Here is a 25,269-nt window from a genome sequence, read left to right as displayed (position 1 = left end):
ACACCTAGCAGGGCATTCCATATTCTTACACTTTCGGTGTCGGTCCTCTGGACGGCTGTCGGGGCCGCACAGAGACTCGTCCACAACGCCCACATCGGTCTCAAAACACAGTACCGGCTGGTGCTGCTCTCCTGAGGACAACAGCATTTCTGATTTAGTACCTTTTATTGTTGAACGAAAAGAAAGCAAGGTGTTTCTACGAAAGCCAAACCTAGGCCACAGGTGGTGCTGCAGTCGGTCCAGGCTCCGTGTCTCCAGCTGTAAACAGGTTCAGGGACCTCATTTTCAGTAACTTTCGTCTTCTTGATGGTGTATTCCAGCTTTATACCTGGGTTGTTCTCCTGGAAGAGCAACTTAAAGAAACAAAAACCAAATAAATACATTATTCACATTCCTATCTGCCTGATGTTGGATTTTTGGTGCTTTAATTTGGCCCGTTACAGATTTTTTTTTGGTTACATTTAGCTATGTGTTTCTTCACATAAATAAATAAATAATTATTAGAGTATAAGTAAGATAACACGAGCTAGGGAAACATAAACATGGATGAGTTCTGTTCATACTGTCCTACGTACTTTGCACAGCCATCACTTTATGGCCATGTGGTTAATAATGACTAAATTGGTAGGCCACTTTTTGTCTGCAAAAAAGAGCTGTGATAAAACAGGTAATTGAATAAAAAACTTTAAAAAAATGACATTAAATAAGTAAATGTCATATTGACGGAACCATGAATTTGGCTCTCCAGTAGGAAAACATAAAAGAGAATCTCCTGCCTTCAGTTCGTGACCAAGTGGACTTGGGTCATTAAGCTGGACAATGATCCAGAGCGAACCACAAACTGCATCTCTGGAGTGCTGAAAAAAATTCAGTTTTTTTTTTTTTCTTTAGCCAGACTTGAATCCGATTGAAATTTTTTGGCCTTTAACAGGCCATTCATGCTCAAATACCATCCCTTCTTTCTCTGAAAAAACAGAAGTGGGTCAAATTTCCTCCAAGGCAACGTTAAAGGCTCAATGGCATCAGGATTTTGCAAAACCTGATGGCAGTTGCTGCCACCAAGTGTTGCACAGAAAATTAGGACGTACAGTAATTACTTTTTCACCTAGAACCACTCTGTGTTTTTTTTTTTTTGTTTTGTGTTTTTGTATCTACTAAATTGACAAGAAAAAAAAGCAAGAATAGAAGAAATCTGCAAGGAGGAAATATTTTTCAGAGCACCGTTGTGTTTTTTTTATTTTTATTTTTTTGATTCAATAAGGAATGAATAAGCGAGAACTATTTTGTGTTGGGTCAGTGAATTTAGTTCTGAAGTTTTAGAAGGTGACCTACAAGTGTGAATAATTCACTTTTAAAATCTGCTCTTCCCCACTCCTTTGAAAGGGCCAACCTACCTGGAGCATGACTGGCTGCTTGGTGGGTCCGGGCGCCGTGAGGTTCTCCATGTTTCCGCTGCGCTCGTAGTAGAACGTCGTGCCGCCCGCCTCGTACTCGCCGTTCCACTGGATGATGAAGTTGCCGTTGAGGAAGTACTCGTCCGACCCCACACTTCTCAGGGCCAGGAAGTTACTTGCCTCCTCGGCCTCCCTCACCAGAATGTCCCGGGCGCCCTCGGGTATCACCCCCACGTCCACGTACCCTGGGAGAGTCAGGAGGGGAGTCAGAGTCGCACCGAGGCCATGGGACGGCCCACCATGGCAGCCGCCACGCTCACATGCAGGCTTTCAGACACCTTTTCTCTGATGTTTAACCCGGGTGGGCTCACTTTGCAGGGGTTGCTGGCATTTTTTTTTTATTGTGTGGGGATGGGAGGTGGGTGGTTTGGGGGAGGACGAAAGCAGCAATGAGTGGGTCTGTTCGGTTTAATGATGTTTGTGGGAAGGTGTGTGTTTGTGAAAGGAGGTGGAGGGGTGGGGGGGGGGGGTGCTTGCCCTTGGTGCAAGCCTTTTGAAGTCTCACACATCTGGGCCGGTTATCTGGAAGGGATGCAACTTGTAGCAAAACACGCGCACAGAAAGAAAGCGAATGAGGGGAGAAAGGCGGGAAGGAGGGAGGATTTTATTGTTTTAGGGCCTCTTTCGCTATGAATCTGTCTTCACGGTATGTTGATTTAGCGGGTGAGTTATGCTTGTCCAAGTGCAGTAAAACCAGACAAAGATGTGTATCTCTGGACAAACAGGCGTGCGTGCACACCCGCGTTCGGAGCACAACTGGCCGAACAGCTGGAGCGTGTGGATGAGGCTGCTGCCATGGCAATAAAGAACAACTGTACAATCCTTATGCGCTACCCTGGAATGACTTTATGCCTCCAGACGTAAATTTAGTCTCTGCACTTTTTCACACTCTTTTTACTGGGCCCGTCAGAGCTTTTCCTCATTAGGGGTCTGCCTGCTTCGTGTTAAAGGCTTTATATTCGTATGAACTCTCCTATTTGGATACAGCGCCTTGCAGACGTTTTCATGCAGTACATTTTTGCCATGTTGCAATCACACACCTGAATGTATTTCATTTAGATTGCGAGATAACCAAAATGAAGTAGTGCTTGGTTGCGAGGTGGAAGGAGAATTATATATTAAAGCCTTAACCCCTTAAAAAATCTAAAAAGTGTGAGATGCCTTTTCATTTAGCCTCTGCTAAGAATATGTTAAATCATTCCATTGCAGCGTTGGCGGTATCTTAACGGTCACGTTGACTTTGCGGAACCACCTTTCACCACAGACCGACTGGTAGCTGAGGTTGTTTCTTTGGATTCGTCCTGCTGGAAGGGGAACCTGCACCCTAGTCTCAAGTATTTTGCAGTCACTAACTGGTTTTTGTATAACCTTGGCATGTTTCTGGCTTCATCCATCCTCCCAATAGCTCTGACCAAATTCCCTGTTCCTGCTGTAGAAATTAATCCCCACAGTATAATGTTTCTACCTCTGTGTTTCACAATAGGGATTGGTATGTTCACAGCAAAGGCAAGATTTGTCAAGTGCAAGACAAAGATGTCCTTTTGATAGATCCTCCCATCTGGGCTGAAGAGTTCTTCAACTCCTCCGGAGCTACTATGGTCCTTACATCAGAGTAGCGCTCTTCTTGGTAGGTTTGCTGGACTTTTCATATTGTTATTACCTAACCTTGCGTAAAATGCTCCAATACATTCCCCTTGACCCGTATGCTGTGTCTGTTGCGTTTTTTGATGCCGTTTGTTCACTAATGTTCTCCAACCTCTGAGGCCTTTTACAGAAAAGCTGGATTTATGCTGAGAATAAATCTGGGGATTCCAAAAGGCTATTCAGATTTCTATTTGTGAAAAAAAAAAATTCAAACACCAAGTATAATTTTCCTGCTGTGTTTGAATTATCCTTTTAAATTCTGGTACGAACCATTTTGTAATGTGACATAATGTGAAAAGAGTCACTTTTCAAGGCACTGCCGTTGTCGTTGCACTCACCAAAACTTTTCTGCTCAGCATATGTCTTATAAACCGTCTCACAGCTTGTGCCGTCGCCCAGACAGACTCCGCAACGATCCTCCTCTGCGTTCGAGTCGATCCCAAAGTCGCAGCCGACCTCCTAAACACAAACACACGAATCACAGAACAGTGGAAGTTTCCACTGAGCATCCTCTCCCTCTGTCGGCATGCGGGTACTCTGCAATGTGTCATCGTCCCGCTCCGCTATAACCCTCCCAGTCTCTACAGGTCTCTTACCCAGGCACACTACCTTGCACACTCCGTTAACACAGATGTTTCTGGACTTGTTGTTCATGAAGCACGGGGTCCCATCGGTCACCGAGTCGAGCATCTTCTCCGAAAAATGCTCACTAACAGGTCGGCAGTGAAGTTCGCAGGGATTTACTGAGGATGAACGTGAAAGAAACTAAATAAAGTTTGTTAACTAACTTTTCCTTATTTATTTGATCTATAATTTATTGCTATTATTATTACTGATAATAAAATAATGATAATTATTACACATATATGCCATACAAATTATAAGTATCATCTATGTATATAAATAATAACGTTTTGTTGCACTGACTCCATAACCTGAAATCATCTAACTGTTCAATAATGTATAGTTTTAACTATAGTTTTGGTGTATTGTATAAGTTTACACATTTATTTTATCTGTTTTTCACAAAAAAGACAAATGCATGTAAGATTTCATTCAAAAGCAATGCTGGGAGACTAAAACATTACATAATCACCTCAAATTAAAATAATCTCGCTTTATCGTCTGCATTCTAGTAAACAGCTGACATGGAAAACTCATCTGGTGACGGCTTTAAAATGATACACGTTTCGTATGGGTTGATACTGACTATAATCCCTGTTTTCTATCTACAAACTGTCAGAAAAGCCCAAGAGAACTTCAGTGCAAACAGTGTTTAAATGACAGAAGGCTTTCGAGGACTAATGCTGCCCTCTATTGATTAATACAAATAACTGCATCTACTGTTGCTTCATATGGTGTAGCAGAAAAAAAAAAAAAACTAAACGGTTGTATGTTTGAGGGTTGCATCACTTACACGGGTTCAGAACCGGGATCCACTGGTAGAGCTCGTTGTGATACGGCACTGTGTCAAACTCACTGCACAGCATCTCTCTGAAGGACGGCTTCTCGTTCTGACAAGGTTTGGTGTTGCAGGTCCGATAGCGCTTCCTCTCTCCGGTGCAATACTTTCCTCCAAATTCTGGTCTGTTGGACAACGGGACATTTTGAATCGACCAAGGATTAAAGGGAGGGGAAAAAAGGGGAAGGTTAAGTTCGAGTTCTTACTTGGGATTGTTGCATTCCCTCTCTGCGGCCTGAACTCCGGTTCCACAGGTCCTGGAGCAGTGGGACCATTTCTCCCACGGTCCCCAGCCTCCGTTCACCGTCTCTGGGAGCTTACCCACAATTACGCACTCTCCAGAAATACACCACTAGGTAAGAAAAAAAAAATAATAGTGTGATAATTCAAAATCACAGAGGAGGTGGGCTGATATGTTTATGTCAGCCTAACTGCCGCCTACATCTGAAATGAAAGCCCTGGCATGGCCAAGCTTACAGCGATGTTTACCTTGTCTGGTCCACACCGGGTGCCGTCTATAGGTGCATCCAGTTTGGATCGACAGCTATCATTCACTGAACACCAAAGAATTTGGCAAACGTTCTAGAAATATCAGGATCAGAATAACAAAAATTAAATTAAAATTAAAATTGAAAAATCACCAATTTGAGGTCTAAATTCAGCAGAATTGTCATTTATATTTCAGCTGTTGAGCAACACTTACATCCACCTCAGGACAGATAGTTGCATTTGGACCGTATTGGAGCTGGCACTGATGATGTGTGGTGTAGCGGATGCCAAGACGAGCCAGAGGGGTGGTCAGATCCCTCTTAGAAGGACGGTCGTCCAAACAGAAACCCCATCCACGGCTGAGGCAAATAAAAATTAATGCGAGGTCAGTTTTTGGGGGGTGAAAAAGAAGATGACATCCATACATAGGCTAATGACATGCCGGCAACATCTGGTTTGCTTTTGGGTTTTACTTTTTAGACTCCGATAGGTATGCGCTAGTATCAAAATGAAGGTATCCAGGTTAAACAAGGTTTTAAAAATGTGATGGGTAATAACTTATCAGTGCTTCAGAGTCTGGTCTTTCCCTTTTCTGACTGTATTCTTAGCCTACAACAAAATTCCATGTCTTAGAGATAGTTAAATGGGCTGTCAGAGATTAAAAAGCAAAGAAATTGCTTTCAATCAAACGTGGTCAGACACCATGTCCCTACATACCAAAAGATGTAGGGCCATCTTTTATCCCTACATCTTTAAAAGATGTAGGGACTGGTATGATAATATTATCCTATTTAAGATGTAAAACTTTAAGTTCCCACATTATTTATCTGTATTTTCTCATCTAGAGACCAGTTGTTTCTCTCGTAGACAAAACTTATTGGCCGACCTTTTACTACAACTAACTTTCTGTGTTCTCTTTCATCCTGACCTGAAAACTGTCTGAGAGCTTATCTACTTAACTGTTTCCTTCCTAGACACAGCCACCTATGGAGCTGGTCTGTCACTATCCCCTCTAATATGTACAAAGTACTCCAGGATCAACACCTCTGCACGCTTTTGTGTCTCTGCTCTGTCTTTTCTCACCCCCAGTCGCCGTGGCAGATGGCCGTTCACACTGAGCCTGGTTCTGGTTCTGCTGGAAGTTTTCCTCACTGTTAAAGGGGAGTTTTCCTCTCCACCGTCGCCACGTGCAAAGTCAACAGCACAATGCAAACATCTATCCACTCTGGCTCTACGCTCTTTCAGGAGAAGTGAATGCTGCTTGTCAATGACTCGATGCGATCTACTAGGTTTCCATAAATAGGAAACTTTTTAACAATCTGCCTGTTTGATTTGATTGAATTGACTTTGTAAAGATGACGTGTTGTGAATTGGCGCTGTGTAAATAAAACTGAATTGAACTTAATTGTGTACAATTAAATTATTCAGCAGAAATCCTGCTATTTAATCTTGTTCAACCAATAATGATGATACATCCCTGTTTTAGGTTTTGTGTGAATGCTGTTTTTATTCAGCGTTATCATACCATTAAAATCCCAGATTTTGTCTCAAAGCTTTTAAATGATGGAGACATTGACAACATTATTTCAAACTTAGTGAGCTGCCAGCTGTCTATCTACTCTAGGTATCCAGCTACCTAGCTAAATCACTAGACAGGGAGACAGAGGCAAAAACTTTTGATTAGTTTGATAATAATAATAAGATTTTGTTTCACAATGCCAAACTGTTAAAGTATAATGTAAAATAATTCTACAGCATAACAAACTTAAATATTAACAGATGTTATCAATTTCAAATTAGAAAATGGACTTTGTCACCTGACTTTGCAGCAGCTGGTAAAGTTTGAGAAGTATTTAATTCCTCTTTGACACAATTTGACTAAAATGTCGATTCACCACCATTGCTCCCTGTTCTCTCCTTCGTTTTGTTTGCTCTTGCTTCTTGTCTCTTATTCGCTCCGATGTCAGTTGAGGCAAGACGGATAATATTTACGCCTCGGCACTTGGATTCTTGGATTGCCATCAAGCTGTGTTTTTTTGTGGCTTGGCTTTCGTCAAGCAGACGGCATGTCCTTTGTGAGGTTTGCATCATTTTACCGCTCATGCAAATCTGTACCTGCACATTCAGGTGGTCTTCTTATTATTTTTTAGGAATGTTGTGGTCCCAGTTAGAGATATAAATTGATTAATTAGACAATTTACTGATCCCTCAAGAAGAAAATTGTCATCATATCATGGTAAGCGGTTGCAGAGCAAATTTCTAATTGAGCCTTACTCAAGGAAGCGTGTGATGTAATCTTTGGAGCAGGAGGACCAGGTAAGAGGTGAACTGTCATACATCAGTTGTCTCGACATGATGAACGGATGTTTCCCCCCCACCTCACAGTCATTCCCTTGGCCGTCGTGATGAATCCCGAAACTGTAGTGAATCACAAATTAACACGACTTAAATACAGAATGCAATGGTGTTGACGCTCAGGCTTTGTTAGTTGAAACGTTTAGCCTCACTTGAGAAATACATTGCGGAACAGATCTGGTTAAAGTGTGTCTTCTTAGAAAGCTTGGGTGAGGCAAGGCAGTTTATTTGTATAAAACAATTCATGCACAGGGTAATCTTTAGAGGAGGCTAAAAGAACAAAGAGCGGAGAACGACATTCAAAACGACAAATACATTTCAAGGATTGTAACAACATTCAATAGAAAGAAATGTTTTAAGCACTAATTAAAAGGAGCCAACCGTTTCTGCAAATCTTAGGTAGAACAAAAATACTGCAAACGGAATACAAAATTGTAGTAGTAGTAATAATAATAATAATAATAATAATAATAATAATAATAATAATAATAATAATAATAATATCCATCCATTCATCCATTTTCTACCACGCCTATCCCTATTGGGGTTGAGAGGGGTGCTGGTGCCTATCTCCAGCTGTCAATGGGTGAGAGGCGGGGTACACCCTGGACAGGTCGCCAGTCTATCGCAGATAATATTAATAATAATAATAATAAAAATAATAATAAAACTCAAGGTCACCTTACAGAGGAAAAACTAACAAATAAATAAATAACAATAAAACAATCATTTAAATGGCAAATTGGTAAATACGCTTTGAAAACAGGCAAATTCTACATTTAAAGCAAATAAGCCACTTTGAACAGGTGTCTTTTGATCTGTGAAGTGAATAATGGAAGACAACATATATTCCTAATGACTGGAGGAAGTGAGTTTCAGAGCCGAGGAGCTCTGTTCTCCACAGTGATAACACGGGCAAAATGAACAATAAGAAGAGTGGCAGACAAAGATCTGAGAGCGGGAAGCAGTGTAAGCGATGTACACGGGTAACAAAGAAGAGGAGGGACAAGGTTAGATGTGAGAATTAAAATGTAATGGGCAACCGATGTAGGTTTTGGTTTATACCTGAAGTTTGAAACCCCCAAGCTGGATGACTTTAAATTTCCTGCATCTAAATTCTGACAAGACCGAAGTTTTAATCTTTGGGCCAGAGTCCTCAAAAAATAAACTTCTTAACCAATCACTTAATCTGGGTGGCATTAACCTGGCCTCTGGTAATAAAGTAAAAAATCTTGGTGTTATTTTTGACCAAGACATGTCATTTAAATCCCATATTAAACAGGTTTCCAGAGTTTCCTTTTTTCACCTCCGGAATATCGCCAAAATTAGAAACATTCTGTCCAGGAGTGATGCTGAAAAACTGGTCCATGCATTTGTTACTTCAAGGCTGGACTATTGTAATTCTTTACTATCAGGAAGTCCACAAAATGCAGTTCAAAGCCTTCAGCTGATCCAAAATGCTGCAGCAAGAGTTCTGATGAAAATCAACAAGAGGGATCATATTTCTCCAATTTTAGCTTCCCTTCATTGGCTTCCTGTTAAATCAAGAATAGAATTTAAAATTCTTCTTCTAACGTATAAAGCCCTTAATAATCAAGCTCCATCATATATCAGAGCTCTGATTACCCCGTATGTTCCTAACAGAGCACTTCGCTCTCAGACTGCAGGTCTTCTGGTGGTTCCTAGAGTCTCTAAAAGTAGAATGGGAGGCAGATCCTTTAGCTATCAGGCTCCTCTCCTGTGGAACCAACTCCCAGTTTTGGTCCGTGAGGCAGACACCCTATCTACTTTTAAGACTAGGCTTAAAACTTTTCTTTTTGACAAGAATTATAACTAGTGACTCATGTTACTCTCAGCTACCTTTATAGTTTTACTGCTATAGGCTTAGGTTACTTGAGTATATCAGGATCTAATTTTCTCACTATATTGAGTTCTACTGTTCTTCAATTATGCATTATGTGTTGTCATTTCTGCTTTAACTTTCTGTTCTCTCTCTTTTCTCTTCATAGTAGGTACACCTGGTCTGGCGTTCTGTTAACTTTGACATCATCCAGAGAAGACGGCTCACCCGCTACTACCATCTAATGTAGAACAGATTACTAGATCAATGTGTGCTTCTGTGCTTTTTTGTTTCTCTTGTTGTGTCTCTGTTCTGTCTTCTGTAACCCCAGTCGGTCGAGGCAGATGACCGTTCATACTGAGCCCGGTTCTGCCGGAGGTTTTTTTTCCCGTTAATGGGTGGTTTTTCTTCCCACTGTCGCTTCATGCTTGCTCAGTATGAGGGATTGCAGCAAAGCCATGTACAATGCAGATGACTCTTCCTGTGGCTCTACGGTTCCCCAGGAGTGAATGCTGCTTGTCGGGACTTTGATGCAATCAACTGGTTTCCTTATATAGGAAATTTTTGACCAATCTGTATAATCTGACCCAATCTGTATAATATGATTGAACTTGACTTTGTAAAGTGCCTTGAGATGACATGTTTCATGATTTGGCGCTATATAAATAAAATTGAATTGAATTGAATTGAACCTGCATCAACTCTAAAATGTATTTCGGCCCATACCTTTCAATGGCAATAAGAACATTATGCATTATATCATTCTACACTCATGGAGCCAGTGCAGTGATTTAAGGACTGGCTTTATATGACACATTCTGCTGGAGTTGGTCAGGAATCTGGCAGCAGCATTTAGATGGATGAGCTGCAGCTGCAGGACAGACTGTCATCGGGGACCGGTATAGAAACATTTTAAATTAAAACCATGCACACGTGTTTCTGTGTCCCGTTTGGATATGAAACCTGGGATTCTGACAAGAGGTTAGAAGGTAAATTTAATAAAAGTACCTTTATGGTTTTTAATTTGATGAGACGTAGGGTTGGTGTATGCGCTTATGTCTAGTTGAGTGCTGATTTCTAACTTCATATTTGACAAATGCTGAAATACTGTTCAGAAAGTGGGTTCTTTCTTTATAATGACCTCAGTGCCTGTGATAACTCACTAGTAGCTATTGCACAGCAATTAAAAACGCTCTACCTGTGGCCCATCTCATGAGCGACAGTAAAGGCGACAGGCAGTCCTGAATCCTCGTTGATGTTGCAGCTCCGGTGGGGCTGACACATCCCAGACAGATGAGAAAGGCCCAGAGTCTCACAGGGCTGGTTCATTCCTGCACAGATGTCTTTCCTTCGAAGGGAAACAAGCGTCAATAATTCTTACAAGTACACACATCATATAGGGAACGTATGCACAATCGGATAAACTCAAACTGCAGATTTGTGGGTCACTCGCCTTGTGATCAGAACAGCCAGATCATGGTGAGCTGGGTGCGTGTCACTCTGTGGATTTAGGTTTTTCTGCCACGCACAGAAACTGGACAGAGTAGTGTCTGCATGGTGAACGATTTTCAGTCCTTTCTGCAGCAAACAAGAGAGTTCATGGTACAAATCACCACATTTACACCACAACATACAGGGGCTTGGATTCAGGTACTTACAGATTCACTTCTATATAAAAAACCCTTATTATTATCTTTAGCTGTCACTTTATACATTTCATGTAACTTCATATTCTTCAGTGATGGTATTAAGGTGTTGGTTGTTTGTACCTGTAATACTTTATCGGCTGGTTCTGCTGTTGTTTTTATATCTCTCTTTGCAGGTGTAGAAGCAGACTGAGGTGATGTTATATTGCTCTTTCCCTTTTCTCTCCTCTTTTTTTCACGTTTTCGCCATTTTGTCTCATCTGTTTCTCTCCTTTTTTTCCCTCTTCTACCTTCCTGTTTCAGTGTCCATTTAACGGAAAATAGTCCCAGCATAAATTCTGATAAAGCTTTTTGCATATATAAATCAAACAGTTTGTAGCTCCACTCGTAAAAGTAAAATCTCTTGGGCTCTTTTTGGCATTAAGACAAACATTTTTATTGTCACATTGCTTGACAGGACACACAAAAATAAAATCACCACATTTTGGAATCTTTATGACATTTTGCAAGAAACACCACAGGACTGCATTCGCCTTTTCTTGGAAGCACTTTTCGCACATACATTCAGAAGAGTTCAATTGACACAGGTGAAGTTTAATAAAATTGGTTGTCCTTGTTCATTAAATATGCATTACTTTCATAAAAAAAATATATATATATATATATATATATATATATATGAATTTGAATTTATTTTAAGGGTTTTTACACATCTGCTTTGCTGCCCATTACTTCGTCTTCGTCACTGTGGAGTGGCTGGTTCAGCAGCTTTTAAACAAGAGGTCATCGGCCCTCTCACTTAAAAGCAGAAGTTACAGCGGAGTGCACAGGATTTACCACCTGACAGTTTTCATACATGCGTATGAAGTCTGCTTGCTTGACAATGTAGGCACTGCCCAACAAGTCACAAAGGAGCATTGTTGAACATTTAGAAGACTTTGGATTACTGTTACCTCTTCTCCTTGTAGCAGAATGAGGCGCACCAAGATGACGTGGATGGCGTTTCCAATACTAGCATCATGAAAGATTCCTGCAACCTGGCAGCATAAAATTTGTGTTAAAAACAAACCTGTGTGGACATGCGGGACACGCAGAGTGGTCACAACTTTGAAGCAGAGAGGTTCCTCACCATGTTCATGATGGTGAAGATGTAAGACTCAACGTTGTCGCCGCCGTGGTACTCGATGAGTTTGGAGTCAGCCACCACCATGGTCTCCACCCATCTCTCGCGGCTAACCGAGCGCTGCGAACGCGACTGGGCCCGGGCCTCCCCCCTCCGCTGCTCCCTCTCCCATTCCTCCCTCTCTTTCTCCACCTGGAGAGAGTCACTTGGAGCATCTAAAGCGTGCATAATGAAACACATAGCTCAGAGCACGCTTATCCTTGGTTGACTCAGGTGCAGGCAGAGCAAAAACAAAACAACACAAAAAATGTCTCATTTACAAGTTCACACACACCTGCAGCTGCATATTCACACACTGAGTGAAGGACACACCTTGAACTCCACAGGAGCTAGGAGTCTGTTTAACCTCCAGGCTACGTTTTCTTCTCTCCTCAGTGGGTCTTGGAGAGACAATGTGTGGCTCTGGAGTCCCTGCAGGATCACTGGGCAATTTCTGAGCAGGTTCTATGAAAAAATGCCCCTCTGGCAGGGAAAAGAATCCTCTCTGTAAGAAGAAAAGGAAAAGGAAAACATGACAGCGTGGCAAGTTTAGGCCCACATCATTCATCGAAATGACTCAGACGTCCCAACATCTGCAGCGAACCAAGTTTAAGCAGTTCTTTGAGGGGCATGCAGATGTGTTCGACAAAACTAATACAGAAGAAATGTGAGCCGAATAAAACCTTAAATCCTATTTTTATACATGGAAACAAGAGGAACGCTAGACAAATCAACAAAGCAATTGCAAAGTTTCAGTCAAAGCTGAGAGGGCAGATGACCCCCATCCTAACAAACCTGCAGAAACAGGCACCCCACAGTCATTAGCCAGCAGATCTGAATATGAACATTTCTCTTCTCCTCAGGCGATAAAACAACAACTCCTTCTGAAGTATGCTGTGCATGTTCTCACAGGTGGAGGCTATTTAAACACAGACACAAAGTATTCCTGTGAATAAACAATAACATGAAGGTATGCCTCCAAACCCACCTAAAAGGTACATTCCTGGAACATTTACTTTTAATGCTTGTACATTTATGTGCATTTCATACATTGGTTTAGCACCCAGGTCAAGATTTGTCAAAACTCTTAAAGTGAAATCACATTTAGTTGGGATGGCATGATCTCAGTGTAAACAGTATAAAAATGAATAGAGGCCCATTTCTCCTAGTCACTCTTCAAAATAGGAAAGACAAGAGCACATTCAATATAGAGTCAGGCAGGTGAGTTCCAATCTTCCTAAGCTCACTAAAGAGAAGAACGTTTTACCTATACATGCTCATATCTACAGCCAGAAATGTTTAAAGCAAGCAAGGCTGGACGAGGACCCAAGTTTATCTGGCCACCACACACAGTGAGGAGGATGGCAAATTCCCACAATTAGAGATCAGGCAGATCAGAGTTGGACTCTGCCAAGGTTGCCCTTTGTCACCGATTCTGTTCATAACTTTTATGGACAGAATTTCTAGGCGCAGCCAAGGTGTTGAGGGGATCCGTTTTGGTGGCCTTAGGATTGCGTCTCTGCTATTTGCGGATGACGTGGTCCTATTGGCTTCATCAGGGCGTGATCTACAGCTCTCACTGGAGCGGTTCGCAGCAGAGTGCGAAGCGGCCGGGATGAAAATCAGTGCCCCCAAATCTTACAGCATGGTCTTAAACCGGAAAAGGGTAGAGTGCCTTCTCTGGGTTGGGGAGGATGTGCTGCCCCTAGTGGAGGAGTTCAAGTATCTTGGGGTCTTGTTCACGAATGAGGGGAAGATGGAGCGGGAGATCGACAGGCGGATTGGTGCAGCGTCTGCTGTGAAGCGGGCGCTGTACCAATCTGTTGTGGTGAAGAGAGAGCTGAGCCAAAAGGCGAAGCTCTCGATTTACCGGTCGATCTACGTTCCTACCCTCATCTATGGTCACGAGCTTTGGGTCGTGACCGAAAGAACGAGATCCCGGATACAAGCGGCTGAAATGAGTTTTCTCCGTAGTGTGTCTGGGCTCTCCCTTAGAGATAGGGTGAGGAGCTCAGTCATCCGGGGAGGACTCAGAGTAGAGCCGCTGCTCCTCCACGTCGAGAGGAGCCAGTTGAGGTGGCTCGGGCATCTGGTCAGGATGCACCCTGGACGCCTCCCTGGTGAGGTGTTCCGGGCACGTCCCACCGGGAGGAGGCCCAGGGGAAGACCCAGGACAAGCTGGAGGGACTATGTCTCCCGGCTGGCCTGGGAACGCCTTCGGATTCCCTCGGAGGAGCTGGCCCAAGTGGCTGGGGAGAGAAGGACGTCTGGGCCTACTGAAGCTGCTACCCCCGCAACCCGACCCCGGATAAGCGGAAGACGATGGATAGATGGATGGATGGATGGATGGATGGATGGATGGATGGATGGATAGATCAGGCATAGGTCGGTTACCGGTACTAAGTCATGTCAATGTTTTAAACATTTTTATTTTGGGTGTTTTACATTTCTGCTTGGATAGAAGAAGTGTAAATTTGGATAAAAAAAACAAAAACAAAACAAAGTTTAATATTTGCCCAGCTACGACCCGACCCACCACTTAACCGCCTAATATCAGAATATCATGCTTGTGTTGCTGTATAAAAATCTGCATAATTAGATGTTAAAAGGTTCTGCGCAACAAGCACATATAAACGACTCCTAAATTGCTGGTTAGTCTATATTTTTGCGTAAGTCTATGTGTCAAAAGCAAGATAACAATAAATAAACGTTACTGCAAACATGATTTTACATGTTATAATCAATATAATATTTTAGCAACGGTAGGAATACTTGTTGGTTTTATGTCCTACTGAAAGCCTTCAATCATGTGAAAGATTTTACTTATAAAGAATTGCATAATTATCCAGAATTGAACCTTTACCTATGAAAGAACTTTGGTCAATTTTGCAATGTGACAAAATCATGCCACTGCAATAAAAAGTCAATTTATACAAATCCTTTCATAGATCTTTTTCAGGGTAGCCGGTATTTGTAAGGTGTGTTGTCTTAGAAAAGACACAAATTATTTTCCTTGAGGTAATTAATTGTGTGTTTTTTTAAATAACAGATTTGGTATCAAGTTCAACCTGAGATCATGCAACAGACCATTCACCTAATTAACAACTATTTCTAAAACGGCACATCAATGGACAGAGAAAAGTCTGTATCGACACAGTCGAAAGCAAAAACCTTTACTAACAATGAACTACATAAAATGTGAAATTGAGATTGCTCAATTTGTTTCTTGGGCCAGCTTTCTTGCTCTTCTGCTGAGCTGTTTCTGCACAGCTCAGCTTTCTAGGTCATCCTGACGAGTCACTCGTGTGTTTCTTGGAAAAAGCGGCAAAAGAAATGTCAGAGGGCGATCCTACAGCAGCCTGTGGCGCTACAACGATCCTGTATCCCACCGCTGCGTTCATGGAGTTCAGGAACTAAAAAAAAAATCGACACTCCCATTGGAACGAATAGTTTTCGACATCTGTTACAATCAGTCAGAAAATGTTGCTTTCCACATATATACAAAACAGATGCTTTTGGTAGGCAGCCGAATCGCTCTGGATTGTTTTGACTTAGTAAACCTCGGCCAAAACCCCTGTGAGTGAAACACATCTGTTTATGCCTGAGGTTTTGGTTATTTAGTTTTCTGTAAAACCCAATGTAGTACCGAAACATGGGTTCTGCAGCAGCAAGTCAGAGCGTGGGCCATCAGCCAAAACTTCCCCGAGCTGTGGCGGACTCATCTCCAAAGCATGCCGGCTGATATGTCTACGCTCTGCAGGGAAAGTTTCCCACAGGCCCCCGCGTAGCAAACACTCAGCTGATTGCGCAGCTCCTCTATATCTCATCCAGTAAGAGAGATTGTCTTATCTCTGCTGTATGGGCCGGACACCAGACTAAATATTGTTGGAAAACATGTTAAGTGTCTCACAGCCGGGTTCAGACCTCTCGCTCTTTTTCCCGTTTTGTCATTTTAGAACCTTAAACATCAATGCATTTTATTGACACACTGACACAAAGTAAGGCACGTTCTAAACAGAAGGATGAACAGCGTTCCAATTTTTAAGAAATAAAGAAATCTGAAATGTGTGGCCTGCAGTTGCATTCAGTAGAGCCACGTTTCGCTGCGATTACAGCTGCAAGGCTTTGGTGTCATGTTCAGTACCTGCCTTGCATTAGCAGAAAGTTAAAATCGATGCACGTTCTTCTTTTGTAAAAAGCTCAAGCTCAAAGTGGATGGAGAACATCTGAACGTCAATTTTCAAGTTTTACCAAAGATTCTGATTCAGATTCGGGTCTGGGCTTTGTCAGGGCCATTCTAACACATCACCATGCTTTGATGTAAACCGCTCCGTTGTAGCTTTTGAATGCATGTTTAATACTGCTGATCTGCTGGAAGGACAACCTCTGCCCCAGTTGCAAGATTTTATGTAAGGGTTTTAAAGTAAAATGGGACATTTGCAAAAACTATTGAAAGCATGTGTCTATTTCCTTCCGCGTCACTTTCGTGCTGTCATAGTTTGTTTAATTTGTGTAATCTTTTGCTAAAAGGTAAAGCTAATATAATTAGAGAAAGGATGTGCGGATTTCTTAATGGAACAGCTCTCCCTGTGATTTAGAGACGTGCATTCATTTAGTCAGCTCAAAGAGACCCAAATAAACACGTGCAGGAAAGCAGCTAACGTCTGGGACGTCAATACAATGCTTTCCGCAGTTATATCATCCATCCATCCATTTTCTGACCCGCTTAATCCCTCATGGGTTGCACGGGGGTTGCTGGTGCCTATCTCCAACGTTCACTGCGCGAGAGGCGGGGTAAAACCTGGACAGGTCGCCTGGACAGGTCGCAGGGCGACACATTGACAGACAGGACAAACAACCATTAACGCACACACTCACAGATAAGGTCAATTTAGAGAAGCCAATTAACCTAACAGTCATGTTTTTGGACTGTGGGAGGAAGCCGGAGTACCCAGGGAGAACCCACACATGCGCAGGGAGAACATGCAAAATCCATGCAGAAAGGCCCAGGGTTGGATCTGAACCCAGAACCTTCTTGCTGCAAAGCAACAGTGCTACCCACTGCTCCGCTGTGCAGTTATATCATCAAATCTGAATTAAATGCACTAAAGTTTTTTCCCCCAAATTAGACATAATGTGAACATGTTCCAGGGGTGTGAATACTTTTGCAAGGCACTGCAAGGCTGATCTTAGGGGATTGTTGTTTGGCAACGTCTTGGGTCATCTCCTGGACTTTTTCCCGGACTTTTAAAACTTCTGCTGAGTCCCGGCAGACAAAAGCAGGTGGTGGCGGTCTGCAGAGCCACCAGTAGGAAACGCTACAAAGAGGCTCATTGAGAACTCAGACTGCTGCTCTGCATGATGTGCACGAAAAAACATCCAGCCTGACTCACTCTGCCTGTACTGTGCGGTTATATTGTGTGTTCTAACCTTAAAGCGACCATACTGTACACAAATCCTTTGGGACCTTTGTGCTCATCATGCGAAGGCAACCTTGAACCACGTCGGCTTTCTGTGTCTCCATACATGGAGAACTGCCCTGCTGCCGCTCTGAATGTTGAGTTTTCTGTCAACCTCGCTCCCCCCCCCCCACCCCCTCTCCAACCTCTGTTCATTAATCCCTTTCCTCTGACCTGGAGGAAGCATGCTGTTTGGGTGCGAGGTGCCAGAGCCATGTGAGGTTACCATAACATGGGTGTGTGCTTTAAATACACCAGCCATGTGGAACTGCTTTACCCCCGTTTCCTGCTTCTGTGGGTTTTTAGAGAAGCAGCCAAGTGGACCTGAAACGAAAGGGGCTGCTGTTAATCTCCGCTGAGTGGCCTCGGTAAGGACAAAATGGGACACGAGGAGAGGTGGGGGCTGACGGCGCTCATTACTGTAAGATGATGAAGCGCAAACATGCCCTGATTCAAGCTGGTTTGAAGGCTGCGCCAAACATATTTGTCTCTGCATTCCTTTAGGTTCAAAATATAATTACGGAGTGGGGGTTAATTTGGTCTTCGGAGGTCACAGACATTTCTGGCATTTACCATCTGCATAAATGCTGAGAAGCATTTCATTTAAGTGAGGAAAATTGCGTTATAATAGGTCTGAGCTTGCATGTGCTTGCCTCGCGCAGTGCCCCGGGTCTGGCAAAAACACAGAGTACCCAACAAAAGCAGAAGAAGCACAGATTAGTTTATTCTCAGGCCAACACGGTGGTTTTCAAGTGTTCAGCAACAGTAAGGCCCTGCACGATTTAAGGACACAAGGATTTGAAGCAAATCTGGCTGAGCTTGCAGCCGTAAAACGGCGTTCGTTTGAACTGCAGAGCAATTAAATCTGCAGCCAGATGCGGGGTGCTAAAACGACAGGATGTAGAGGTGTTAATATAGTGGCTTGGGCTATAATCTGGATTCACGCTACCTAGGAAGGGCGACCCAGGTCTGTTGCCAGCTTTACACCTCGTAGACATAATCAAACACCCAATATTAACCGGAGGAAGTGAATGTGAGAAGGTAAAAATCAGACGGACAGATTGTTGGACAGACTTTCTTCACTCAGCTCACCAGTTCAAAGTCTTGTTTAGTTCATGTGGGGATTGGAGGAGGTCACGGTTCAGAGAACTTACAGCAAATCAGTTTGCTGCCACTGGGCTGTTTGTTTACGACATTTTCTCTTCTGCATTTTTCTAATACTGAAAAAGGTACACTTGTTAAAAATCAGCAAAAATATATTTTCCTCCAGATAAATCAGCAGCTATAGTTAATCCATTCTCATCGTTCTGGTAAATGTAAAATCTATTAAGTTTTTGTAAGGTGGCTATAATCATTTTTGTAAATTAAGGCCTTATCAACTTGTCTTTTCTTGTAGAGCAAATGTGCTCTGATGTGGTTTGGGCACTGAGACAGAAATACAGCGGTGTGTTCTAGTGTTCAGGAGACCATTGTTCTCTTATCTTCTTGACTGATGTCTCTCCAGGTTTATAGATAATGATTGAACTTGACTTTGTAAAGTGCCTTGAGATGACATGTTTCATGATTTGGCGCTATATAAATAAAATTGAATTGAATTGAATTGACAACTTGTCACACATAAGATTCCAAAAAACTAATAATTTGAATACCAGAGAAATTGTAACGCACAAAGTAAGTAAGCTGCTTAGTCAATTGCCCCTTTATCGCGTTTGTGACTGACGTTTGCACGCACTTTTCTTTGGAATGACTGACTTCTTGTTGAGATTTGCACTTAATAATATTTAACGATAATAATATATTTGCTCTTAATAACTGACAAGTTCAGCTGGGATTGTTACTTTTGCTGCTCAAACTATTTTTCCTCCCTCAGTTTGATAAAAGCATAAATAAATTATTTCGTTTTCTGGACTAATCAGACAGTTTTGGTTCTTCATTAAAAATAGGCCATGTTTAGCTTATTATTAACCATGTAAAAGTAAAAAAAAAAATCTAAATGTAATTAGTTTTTAGTGTTGATTACTGACTGAAAAATGTGGAATTTTTCCATTTTGATGCTTTTCATTAACAAGAAAGCTAACTTTATCTTGAACCGATCAAGGTAAAAGTGGCCGACTGATTGGTGCATCACTGTTATTTATTTGTTCCCCCTTTTCTAAAGATTACAGACTAGACCGTAGATAGAGTGGGTCACAATAATTGTCTCTAAAACCAGACCAGCACTTATAGAGAAGTGGCAACTCGACAAGTGGACTATTATCACAACTGGAATAAAGATAAAGGGAAATAAATTAAATGTTCATAGTGGGTTAGCAAACTATCGTCATATATTTCTTTCTTTTTTTTTCTTTGATCCAACATCATAAACTTCTGCCTAGTGCCAGATAAATAAATAATGATCCCCATTTACATGTATGTGTTTCTTTTCTCTTCTTCTCAGGAGGATGAACGGCCTCTCTGCAGCTGGCGGGGTTTCACTCCCACATCTGTCTGGCTGTGTCTTGCTGTTTGATGGTCTCTGTGCGCTTTCAGCTGCTATAAACCTTCCTCCACAGACCAACACGGTGCAATACATCATACCGCAGCTCCTAGAGCACTTTAAGTATGACAACGAGAACATTTGGTAATGTACAACGAGTACTTTAAACACAGTAAGTATAGATAGGCAGAATTTAGTGTTACGTAAGGCATCCTTTTGCCATGGACGAAAAGGGAAAGTGGGTCAGAGTTAGAAATTCCTGATGTCATCTCACACTCATTATGAGTCACGTGTGACAAACGAAGCTCATTTGAAGGATTACAAGTCAGGAAGAAGTAACGGCATTTACACAGCGCAACTGTGAGGCAATTAGACGAGGAATTCCCGCTGTGACCCGATCAAGCAGGATCGACACGCCGAGATACATTTCATGGCAAGAAGTGACACATTGTTCCTCCAAATGCTCCTCCTCTTCTTCATTCATGGTCTCCTCGGTCCCTTTAAAACATCTGTATAACCTTTGCCAAGATAAATAAGGTATTTTTGTCGAGTAAATGTATTTTAAAGGCATATTTGCAACATTCATTTATATTCAGATTTTTCACGTGAAAATCTCAATATAGTCCTGTATATCTGCTGTCCAGCTGTCTTCTTCATCTGTGTGGAAACACTACAGCTAAAGTAAAAGAAGCACAAGACCAATGGACAAAGAGCATATGGTGCTTTTTTCCTGGCTTTCTACCTGGCTGTCACACCTTATTTGACACGCAACAGAAATATGCCAGAAGCTGTGACTCCAGCCATACTCCGAGCACGGAGCAAAGAGACCATGCATGCTCAGATGGAGCTCGCAAAGACGTCCTGCAAGTACAGACAGCGGCAAAGAGAGCGTGCGCGAGCCAAAAGGGTGCTGGTGAAGAGGAAAACATGTGAAGCAGCAACAGTCAGTGAGTCTGCAGAACAGACCTTCTGCAAAGAGCGTCAGGAAGTCTTTGAAGAGCAAACCTACAAGCAGGGCACTGTCAGATGGAGGAGTCTGCTGGCTGCGTGGAGCAGGCATGGCTATCTATAATAATCTTTAGTTGTCATTGCAACACACATTTGTCTTCTGCATTTAACCCATTCGTTGAAGAATAGAGGGCTGCCACTGTGCGGCGCCCGGGGAGCATTCTGGGGCTAAGGGTCTCGCTGAGGAGTTGAACCCTGAACCTCCAGGATGAAAGCGCAACGCTCTAACCACTAACCATTCCCCCTAAGGTAAGGCATTAAAAACCACCGAGATTTTTCATCACACACTCCTTCAACCCATCGTTTGTCTTCCGATTATCCACGATCAGGTCAACGAGGAAGACCCAGAAATCGCTCTCCTGTTGATTCTGGGGGATGCCAAGGTGTTTGCCTGGCCCATAAATGGCTTCATGTTTCGGCTTGGCTCTTTCTATTACCACCACATACTTGAGTGTCGTTTAAATTACTGCTGACAAAGCCCCAGTGCATTTATTCATCTCCTGCTCCGTGCAACCATCACTTGTGAACAAGACACCAACACATCGGATCTCCTCTGCTTGAGGCAGAGACTGACCCCCGACCCGGTGGGAGCATTGCTCCCCTTTCCGTTTGAGAAAAAACGACTCAAGGGAACATATCTGGATTTGGGACATTATAACATTCCTACAGTTTAAAGTCTTATTTATAAAAGGACACAAAACTGCATATAGCAGTGCGGCTCTCCTTCTAACCAATCTGTTGCTGCACACTGCCAGTCAGCTGTCTAAAAGAAGGCAATTACACCTTTAACACTAACATTAAAATTTAAAAGTCATATTCTGGACACCAAAGAAACAACACCTATCACCCTTACTGAGGTGATGCTGTTTTAAAACTGTAAGTTCTGACTGCAGACTGGCTACTCCAGCAGACAGTGCCACTAATTAGCCTGAGCTTATTCTATTTGTGCTACTTGCCTACTCTATAAAGCAATTGCCACTTTGAAAGTGCTTACAGGCCAGCATAATGTTCGTTTTAGATATAAACAGAATTCATTTTTGCTGTGATTTTTTTAAACTTTACCTAATAAACTAAAGATGCAGTATTTTAAAGAGACGAAGTAATATCTTGGTAGAAAATTTGTCTGAAAAGCACTAGAGATCCAAAACTTCACATATTTGCCTGATTAAAAGAGACATCCTAAATTTTCTGGGTAGATTGTTTTCTATTTTATTGGCATAATTCTAAGCTACAGGAACACTATATGGGTCACTATGTCTTTAAAAAAATGCTTGCTGCATTTAGGCGAGTTTAATGAACAGACCTGTCCAAGTCCTCTTTCGCATAAGCCGCCAGATATTTGTCGTCCCACTTTCAATGAAATGAAAATTAAATTTAAAAAACAAGGTTTATAGAAGAAGAAGAATTTATGTTGAATTTAATAGTTTCTTTTTCAAGAAGATATAATTTGTGAGTGAAATATTAATAATAAAAAAAACTGTCCACTGTGCTCCAGCCACCAATGTTGGTGGGCCAAAATTGTACCCTTCTTGCATTGCAGCCGGGGCTGCACAAAAGCATTGAAAGGGCCCCAATGGGTCCGAGGGCGGCACTTTGGACAACACTGCTATAAAAAGCAGTGTTGAAAACAATATTCTGCACACTTAGCACGTGAAAACCACAACCACTTTTTGTGTATTTATTGTGCATTTTTGTTTGGACAATAACTTAAATTTTTATTAATATATATCTATATATATATCTGCAATAGAGTGGCGACCTGTCCAGACTATCATACCCCACCTAGATAGATAGATAGATAGATAGAGCTCTAAAAATAATAACCAATAGATGTAAAATCTGCTTTTCAGTTTGAATAAAAGTAACTAGACCATATTGTTGTCTAATGAATGAGACGGAGGTCAAAATTGACTTTTTTCAGCCTATAGGGCGAGTAGAATAAAATAACCTACCAGTCCTTTGCAGGTGCTGATGGCAGCAGTTCCTCTGACATCAGGGGCTTCTACAGTGCCCAGAAGGTGGCAGGAGTTCCCCTCAGACAAGCCACGCTCAGTCCTGCTGGCGCTGCCATTCCTCCTCTCCAGGATGTATTCAGTTGACAGCAGGTGGTTGTTTTTGGTCAAATTGAACATTAAAGTTCGACCGTTGTAGCTGAGCTTGTAGTAGACCGGTCCCTCCGGAGCCAGGGGCCGCAGATCGCGCCTGGCTCTCCCGGTCTTGAAATGGTGAGACAAGGAGTGGGAGAGAAACTGGCCATCAGCGCTGATCCTCACGGGGTGCACGATGGACGGACCTGAGCCTGGCTGGGAGAAGCCCCCTACACAGGGAGTGCTGAATTTACTTTTTGATCAACTTTTTCGTTTTTAATGCAGTCTGCAAAGATTTGCGCATAAAGTCGTTTCCATGCAACCACACTGACCTTGCTTCTTGGAGAGGGAGAGGAGTCCGCCAGACAGCTCGTCGTGGCCCGCTGCCAGCACGAAAACAAAGTGCAGCTGAAAGAGGACCGAGCGCTCCAGCGAACATCGCATATTTCATCCGAACCAAAGTGGAAAGAGCCGGGAGAAGGAGTCATCTGCGGCGGGGATCCGGGCTGGTGGGAGGGTCCGACCTCTTCGATCCCGCGCCGCTCCGCGTCATGACACGAACAGGCTCGGATTGCGAAGGGGGCTACGCTGCGCCGTGGAGGACTGGCCGCCCGATCGGGGGTGCAGGGAGGAAAAAGCTCCCGTCTCTGCGGAGGACGGGGGAGGAGGAGGAGTGTCTACTTTCCTCGCCGCAGCGCTTGGAGGGGGAAGCAGAGGAAGGGGGTTCCCTCGCTTGAATGGACCGTGCGCGCTTCGTCCCGGCTGTCTCCTCCTGTCCGGACTTGTCCTCTGATGCAGCAGCGCATCCTTCATACGTGTCAGCGACGCCCAAGCATCGGTTGGATCATGGAAGTTTCAATCTAGAAACCAAAGAGGCTTTTAGTTCACACTGACCTCTGACATGAAACTGTTCAGAGGGAGACAGAGAGAGAGGTATGGAGCTAAACTAGTGACAGCTTCAATGACATCGAAAAACAATGAAGAAAATTGTTGAAATGAAAAATTAAACATTGGAAAACCAAACACTGAAAAGTCAAACATTTGCTAGAAAACTTATCACGATATTCTCATTTTATGCTGCAGCTTTTTTTTTCAATTAGAGATGTTTTCAGCGTCACTGCAGAGTTCCTTCAGCTGCAGGTCACTACAAGCTGGCACTGAATTTCCTTTCAACAACAGGTGTACATCGATAAAAAAATAAAAAAACAGCTGGGTAATAAATGATTAATCTTCACTTCGTGGTTTTAGAAAAGTATGTTTTGTTTTTCTCGTAAAATGGGGAATAAATGCTCTGGCAATTCGTCTTTAAATGTATTCCGGTTAATGACGTCACACAAGGCAGCAAGAAGTTGACAAATAGTAAAACTAAATCAGTTGCAAATGGATTAATGAGCCCAAACACTGTCAAAAGTCGTTACAAATAACCTGAAAGACTTTCTGGAAGAAATATTTATTTATTGTATAAGTAAAGCACCAGTGACATAAAATTGATTTTCTTACAACATTAGTGACATAAATCCACTCTAAAAACGGCTGAGTTAGGTTATTTACCAAAATGCTTGATCTATGCTGTTCGGATAAAACTTGTATAGTTTTATAGAAGTATAGACTAAAAGAATGTGACCGAGTTTGTTATGAGACTATAGGATCCTCGTTCTTCTCAGCAGAATTCTTCGTAGGCTACCATTTTGAACCATACAATGACATGGAAACAAATCAGATTAGATTAAATAAAACTGTGAATTAAGTCTGTAAATAAGGTTGCTTTTTTCTGAGTTGTGTTTATAACTTTATTCACACAAGAGAATGAATTGTTCACTTAAAGATATCAGCCTTATACCTGCCACAAACAAACTTCTTGTTTGAATGAGAATAATTGGAAATCTAAATCTACCAGGAGTATTAATCATTTGAGGCTTAACTATAAAAACTACTAAGCTAACACATTACCCAGGGCTGTTGTGTTGTTGTTCCACATTTGACCCAGAACTGAGTTTGCAAATTAACCCGTAAAGTAAAGTCTTATTTTCCATCCAGTTGTATTAAGCGTGTAAATAAATAACTAAATGCCAAGCATCATGCATTGCCAATGCTAGTAAATCCTGAAATATTTGGCATTTAATTTCCCTCTGGGATTAATAAAGTATTTTTGAATTGAATTGAAGTATCACAGCTTGTAAACATTTT

General features: G+C 42.2%; 1 protein-coding gene across 1 annotated transcript in view; it reads right to left on the bottom strand.

The window, feature by feature from the left end:
* Positions 1–23,526, bottom strand: part of adamts12 (ADAM metallopeptidase with thrombospondin type 1 motif, 12) — a 33,838-nt gene extending 10,312 nt beyond the window's left edge. The window contains exons 1-17 of the mRNA XM_021318091.2: positions 23,415–23,526; positions 22,948–23,312; positions 12,386–12,557; positions 12,020–12,228; positions 11,844–11,927; positions 10,698–10,822; positions 10,443–10,592; positions 7,324–7,467; positions 5,264–5,408; positions 5,050–5,142; positions 4,767–4,912; positions 4,516–4,685; positions 3,708–3,841; positions 3,437–3,557; positions 1,395–1,639; positions 212–353; positions 5–131 (exon numbers count right to left, since the gene is read on the bottom strand). Coding sequence (XP_021173766.2) covers positions 5–131; positions 212–353; positions 1,395–1,639; positions 3,437–3,557; positions 3,708–3,841; positions 4,516–4,685; positions 4,767–4,912; positions 5,050–5,142; positions 5,264–5,408; positions 7,324–7,467; positions 10,443–10,592; positions 10,698–10,822; positions 11,844–11,927; positions 12,020–12,228; positions 12,386–12,557; positions 22,948–23,312; positions 23,415–23,526 — 2,684 coding nt within the window. The remainder of the gene's footprint in view (positions 1–4; positions 132–211; positions 354–1,394; positions 1,640–3,436; positions 3,558–3,707; positions 3,842–4,515; positions 4,686–4,766; positions 4,913–5,049; positions 5,143–5,263; positions 5,409–7,323; positions 7,468–10,442; positions 10,593–10,697; positions 10,823–11,843; positions 11,928–12,019; positions 12,229–12,385; positions 12,558–22,947; positions 23,313–23,414) is intronic.
* Between the last annotated feature and the right edge of the window lie 1,743 nt (positions 23,527–25,269).

Source organism: Fundulus heteroclitus, chromosome 12, assembly GCF_011125445.2.
Source record: "Fundulus heteroclitus isolate FHET01 chromosome 12, MU-UCD_Fhet_4.1, whole genome shotgun sequence".
Lineage (NCBI taxonomy): Eukaryota > Metazoa > Chordata > Actinopteri > Cyprinodontiformes > Fundulidae > Fundulus > Fundulus heteroclitus.
Note: the sequence above shows the minus strand (reverse complement) of the source record. Positions and strands in the feature narration are given on the sequence as shown.